Genomic DNA, 6,200 nt, shown 5'->3' with positions numbered 1-6,200 from the left:
CCTTCTGTATGCATATTTCTTCATATCTTCTCGTTATGACTAAACATACGCATCTCAACATTAGTGTATGGTTTCATCTTTTGTGCAAGTGTAGAGGAGTATCAAAGTGCAAAGCATTGTGTGGGAGGCAGAGTGAGGAGGTATGGATTGTGTATCTGTCTGTGAATTCTGATCAGAAGCCAGTATGTTTGAAAGTTACTTCGAATTACCTCCTCCTTCATGTGTGTGTCTGTGTCTGTGTTTGTGTATGTGTGTTTGTGTGTGTGTCTCTTTATTTTGCATGTATTTTTTGCATGTCTCTTTCTTGCATATCTACTTTTCAATCTTTTTTGTGTGACCTTTTTTGCACATCCCAGTTTTGCATGGCTTTTCTTGCACATCTTTTCCTGGTACACATTTTTTGCACATCGTTGTTTGAGTATCCTTTTTTTCAAATCTGTTTTGCACATCAATTTTTACACATCTTTTTTAATGTCTTTCTTGCATGTCTTTCGTAGCACATCTGTTTTGTGTGTCCATTTTTGCACCTCTTTTTTGCGTGTGTTTTCTATGTTTCTTTTCAGATGTAATGATGTCTGAAACATATAGTTTTTCATTAAGTGATAAAGCAGAGGATGACATAAAGACATAAAACATTGGGTGGGAGGGGGGGGCGGGGGTTGTAGGGTGTGAACACAATTGAACCAGTTTGTTGTGGTGTAGACCCTTTTCAGAAATCTATGTATTCCGAAATTATGGTGTTAATGAGGCTACTCCCTCCTTCATGTGTAATGTTTGATGTCATCCTCGTAATTGTAACTGAAAGTTAGAAGCCAGTGGGTATATGTTCGTTTTCATCTCTAATTCGAGATTTGGCCTATGTATGTATGTTTGTGTATGTTAGTATTTGTATGTGTGAGTGGTTCTGTGTGTAGTTATGTGTGTATGTAGGTGTGTTTGTATGTGGAGGTGTGTTTCTGTGTAAATGGGTCTGTCTATGGGTACATCTGTGTGTCCTGTTTGTGAATATGAATATATATATATATATATATATATATATATATATATATATATATATATATATATATATATATATATCTGTGTGTGTGTGTGTGTGTGTGTGTGTGTGTGTGTGTGTGTGTGTGTGTGTGTGTGTGTGTTTTGGAGGGTTTTTCTTGTGTGATTTTTTTGCATGTCTTCTTTTAAGCTTTTTTTCTGTGTCTTTTCCTGCATGTCTTTTTTTATTTCTTTTTTTGTGTGTATTTTATTTGTGTGACTTATTTTAAACACCAATAAAAGACACACAAAATGTGTCTTTGCTTGTTTACATCTGTAATAGGCCCTAAAAAGTATACTTTTCAGTTAAGAGTGGAAGGAGGGGAAGATATCACTGTGCAAAACGTTTGTGGGAAAGCTAGGATGAGAAAACTAGGAACGTTTTTCTGTGTGTGAGGAGCCTTTTTAGAAATCCAGGTGTTCTGAAATTATGCTTCAAATGCAGCTACTCTCTTCTGCATGGGTAATATTTCATGATATTCTCGGAATTGTAATTTAAAAATAGGGACCAATGTGTGTATGTTCGTTTTCACCTCTGGAGTGAGGTATGTCCTACGTATTTTTCCTGAAGGTGGGCAACAGGAGTGAGAGATATCATGGTGTATACATAATGGGAATAGTAGCGGTGTGTAAATGAAGACTGCGTAGCTCTGTGTATAGAGTCTGTTCTGAAGAAGCGATATGAAGAAATTGTGATTTGAAGGTGGTTCTTCCCCCCTGTATGTATATTATTTCGTCACATCCTCGTTGTTATAACCAAGGAAACATGCATATCTGTCATTGTGTTTTCTTTCACCTCTAATGTGAGGGATGAAGTATGTAAACTGATTTCAATGGAGAATTGTTGAAGTAAAAAATATTGTGGCAGAGGCAGAGTGAGAAAGTGAAATCTGTGTATCTCTCCATGCGTATTTTGAGAAGCCAGTCTGTTAGCATTATTTACTTTGTACTCATATATCCCTCTTCCTTCCCATGCATGCCTCTGTATGTGTGTGTGTATATGTTTGCGCATACGTGTGTTTAACTGTCTCTTTTTTGTGTGCCTTTTTTCAGACTAATTTTGTGTGCCTTTCTTTGCTTGTCTTTTTTTGTGTGTACTTTCTTTGGATGTCGTTTTTTATGTATGCTGTTTTTGCGTATTTTTCTGCATTTCTTTCTTTTGTGTCTCTTTTTTGTTTGTACTTTTTGCATTATTTTTTTGCTTATTTCTTTTCATAGTGCGTTTGTGTCTCTTTTTTCTGTCTCTCTTCCTTTTTTGCATTTTTCCATGTCTTTTTGCAAGTCTCTTGCCTTGCATTTCTTTTATTTTGGTGTGTTTTTTCCTAATTGGTGGCAGTATCGAAGTTCATAACACTGTGGAAGAGCCAGAGTGAAGAAATGAGGATTGTGTGTCTGCGTCTGTAGCGAGTGTTCAGAAGCCGGTCTGTTTGAAAATTGTAACTTTAATGTGCCTCCTCCCTTCATGTGTGACTGTATATTTGTGCAGATGTGTGTGTGTGTGTGTGTGTTTGTGTGTGCAGGGGGGGCGGGGGGTTGAGTGTGCAGATAATGGTGTGAGTGGTTTTTTGAGGTGTATGTATTTGTCTGTGTGGATGTTTGTGTGTGGGAGGGTGTTTGTGTATGTGGGTGTGTTTGTATGTATGGAAATGTTTGTGTCTGTAGATGCCCTTGTGTGTGGGTGTTTGTGTCTGGGTGTCTTTGTGTGTGTTTGTGTGTGTTTGTATTGGTGCATGTTGTTATTTCTTCTTTTGTTGAATTTTTCTTCCTTGTTTTTATGTCTATACTTAACCTCGATATTTTCTTTGTGTATCTTCCTTTTAGTGTTTCTTTTTGTGTGGTTACTTTTTTATGTGTCCTTTTTTGTGTGTGTTTTTTTCATGTTCGTTTTTGTATGTGTTTATGTGAGTCCTTTTTTGTATTTTTAAAGTGTCATTTATGTGTCTTTCTTTGCATGTCTATTTTGCATGTTTTTGTGTATCTTTCCTTGCAGGTTTTTTGTGTTTCTTTTTTCACTTCTCCTTTTGTACATCATTTTTGCACATCTGTTGTCCACATTCTACCTTTTTCCACATCTTTTATGCATGTCATCTTTTTTGCACTTTGTTTGGACACATTTTTGATACATCTTCTTTGTATGTATTTTTTTCGCATTTCTTTTTCCATATCTTTCTTGCATGTCTTTTTTGCTCATCTTTTTTATTTGCACATCCTTTTTCCATGTCGCTTCATAGCACATCTTTTGATAACGCTTCCTGTTTTTTAGTACAACTCTTTTCTAGCATGTCTTTCTCTTAGCACATTTTTTATGTGGCTGTTTCTTTGTGCATCTGTAGTGATTGTTCATATGATCGTAATTGTAACTGAGCATCTGTATATCTACGAAAGTATATGTTTGTTTTCATATGGAATGAGATATTAAATGTTTCCTTTTCATTATGAAGTGAAGCAGGGGCGGATATCAAGGTGCAAAACAGTGGGAGGTAGGTGCACTTTGCTGCAGTGAAGAGCCCTATCATCCCTAGGTATTCTGAAGTTATGGTGTTAATATAGCCACTCCCTCCTGCATGTGCAATTTTACATGTCATTCTCATAATTATAACTGAAATTTAGACACCGACAGGTATACAATTGGTTTCATCTCGAATGGCAGAAATGGTCATCGTATGTACCTTGCCTGAAAGGTGGGGAGTTCAGAAGAATGGATGTTGAGAAATTGTGATTTGCAGCTAGTGCATTCCCCTTGTATGCGTATTATTTCTTCCTCATTATAACTGAAAATACGCATAGAATGGTTCTGTATGAGTTCATCTCTAATGTGGAAGATAAAGTAAGTAATTTGCTTGAAACTGTAGGGGGAATTATTGAAGATAAAAAGTTGTGGGAGAGGCAGAATGAAAAAATGAGGATTTTGCATGTGTGTCCATGGAGAGTGTTCAGAAGCCACTCTGTAGAAAAATTTTACATTAAATCTAGCTCCTCCTTTTGTGTGTGTACAGCTATCTGTGTGTACAGATGATTGCTTGTGCAGGTGATCGTGCATGCCAATGATTGTGCGTGTGGGTGTTTGAATGTGGGTGTTTGTGTGCATGGGTGTGTGCATGTGGGGTTACTTGTGTGTGTGTGTGTGTGTGTGTGTGTGTGTGTGTGTGTGTGTGTGTGTGTGTATGTTTGTGTGTGGGAGTGGTAGTGTGTGTGGGTTTGTTATTGGGTGTGGGTGTGTTTGTGCGTGTGGGTGTGCTTGCACATGGGTGTGTTTGTGTGTAGGTATGTTTGTGAGTAGGTTTTTATCTGTGGTTCTGTTTGTGCATGGTTTTGTGTGTGTGTGTGTGTGTGTGTGTGTGTGTGTGTGTGTTTTTGTGTATGTCTGTGTTTTTGCATCTTTTCATCTTTCATTTGCATCTCTTTTTCTTCATTGGCTTTTAATATACACATTCCTTTGTGTGTGTTTTTGTGTCTTTTTTGCATGTGGTTTTTGCATCTTTTTCAGTTCTTCTTTGCACATATTTTTGCATTTATCTTCTGTTGCACATTTTTGCAAATCTTTTTTGCTGTTCCCATTTGTGCATGGTTACATTTCACATTTTTTCCGTGTTTTGTACGTTTTTCTCTGTGTCTTCCTGCATCTTTTTTCTTCATGTGTCTAATACTGGACCTCCCTTTTGCACATATGTTTTGTGCTTGTCTTTTTTGTTATGTCTCCTTTTAGCACATCTCTTTTTAGTATGCCTCTTTTCAGTATGTACTCTTTCTTAGCAAATTTTGTTTTTAGGACATTTTAGCTCATTTTTGGAGGTTGTTCTTTTCTCTTTCTGCAATAGCTGTTGATAAGTTCTTAACTGTAATTGAACATATGCATATCAATGAGTGTATATGTTTGTTTGCATGTGCAATGAGATCTGAAGCCTATTGTGTGTGGTTATATTTGTATGTTGTGTGACTGTGTTGTTGCATTTGTATGAATGGGTGTATGTGTATGTGTGGGTATTTCTGCTTCTTGTGTGTGTGTGTGTGTGTGTGTGTGTGTGTGTGTGTGTGTGTGTGTGTGTGTGTGTGTGTCTGTACCCATGCTAAGTTGTTTTACTGGGTATTATTTATGCATGTTTTTCCATTGCATGTCTTTTCTATGTGTCAATTTCTATATGTCTATTTTTGCATCTTTTCTTTGTGAGTCTATTTTACATATCTTTTTATGTGTCTTTTGTCTTTTTTACAAGTCTTCCTTTGGACGTATTTTGGTTGTCTTTCTTTGCAATTTGTGTGTCTCTTTTTTCACTCCCCTTTTTGCATGTCTTTTTGCACATCTTTGTACATTTCTTTTGCTGATCTTTTCTGCATGTCTTTTCTCATGTCTTTTTTCGTGCATTAGTATGCACATATTTTTTGCACATCTTGTTTGCATATACTTTTTCACATCTCTTTCTCCACATTCTTTTTCCATGCCTTGTTTACCACAGCTTTTTAGCACATTTTTTATTAGCAGATCTTCCTGTTTAGTACTTCCATTCTTAGCAAATATTTTTGCAGCACTTCTTTTTGGATACTTGTAATGATTGTTGGTAAGTCCATAATTATAACTGGGCAGCTGTATATCAACGGAGGCATATGTTTGTTTTCATGTGTAATGAGATATTAACATATGGTTCTCCATTAAGAGATAAAATGGGAAGGGGGTATCAATGTACAAAACATTGGTAGACAGGTGTAGGCGAGCAGACTAGGAACAGTGTGCTGTAGTGAGGAACCTAGTTATAAGCCTAGATATTCCGAAAATATGTTGTTAAAGTAGCAACTCCCTTATGCATGTGTAATGTTCGTTGTCACTAACATAATTGTAACTGATATCCAGACACCAGTGGTTATATGTTCAGTTTCATCTCAAAAGCCATATATGGACTATGTATATATTGTGAGGCGTTCAGAAGAATTGGGGTTGACAAATTGTGACTTGAAAATGATTCTTATCTCTTGTATGTGTCTGATTTCTTCATACAATGTGCACTTCATTGTAACTGAAAAGATCCACAAGTATAATAGTGTGTTTCCACCTCTGATGTGGAAGATAAAATAAGCAATTTGCTTGAAATGGAAGGGGGGCAGTATAAAAGTAAAAACATTGTGGGAGAGACAAAATGAAGAAATAAGGATTGTGTATGTGTGTCTGTGGA

The 6,200-nt window shown here is 36.5% G+C and overlaps 1 protein-coding gene across 1 annotated transcript; it reads right to left on the bottom strand.

Moving 5' to 3' along the window:
- Positions 1-2,152: 2,152 nt before the first annotated feature.
- LOC126204234 (nuclear speckle splicing regulatory protein 1-like) lies at positions 2,153-3,271 on the bottom strand. The gene is made up of 2 exons (XM_049938629.1): positions 3,096-3,271; positions 2,153-2,357 (listed from the first exon to the last, which is right to left on the bottom strand). The coding sequence occupies exons 1-2, from the start codon at positions 3,269-3,271 to the stop codon at positions 2,153-2,155; spliced, it is 381 nt and encodes a 126-aa protein (XP_049794586.1).
- Between the last annotated feature and the right edge of the window lie 2,929 nt (positions 3,272-6,200).

The sequence above is a fragment of the Schistocerca nitens genome, chromosome 9, assembly GCF_023898315.1.
Source record: "Schistocerca nitens isolate TAMUIC-IGC-003100 chromosome 9, iqSchNite1.1, whole genome shotgun sequence".
NCBI lineage: Eukaryota > Metazoa > Arthropoda > Insecta > Orthoptera > Acrididae > Schistocerca > Schistocerca nitens.
The sequence above is the reverse complement of the archived record's forward strand: the minus strand, read 5'-3'. Positions and strand labels throughout refer to the sequence as shown.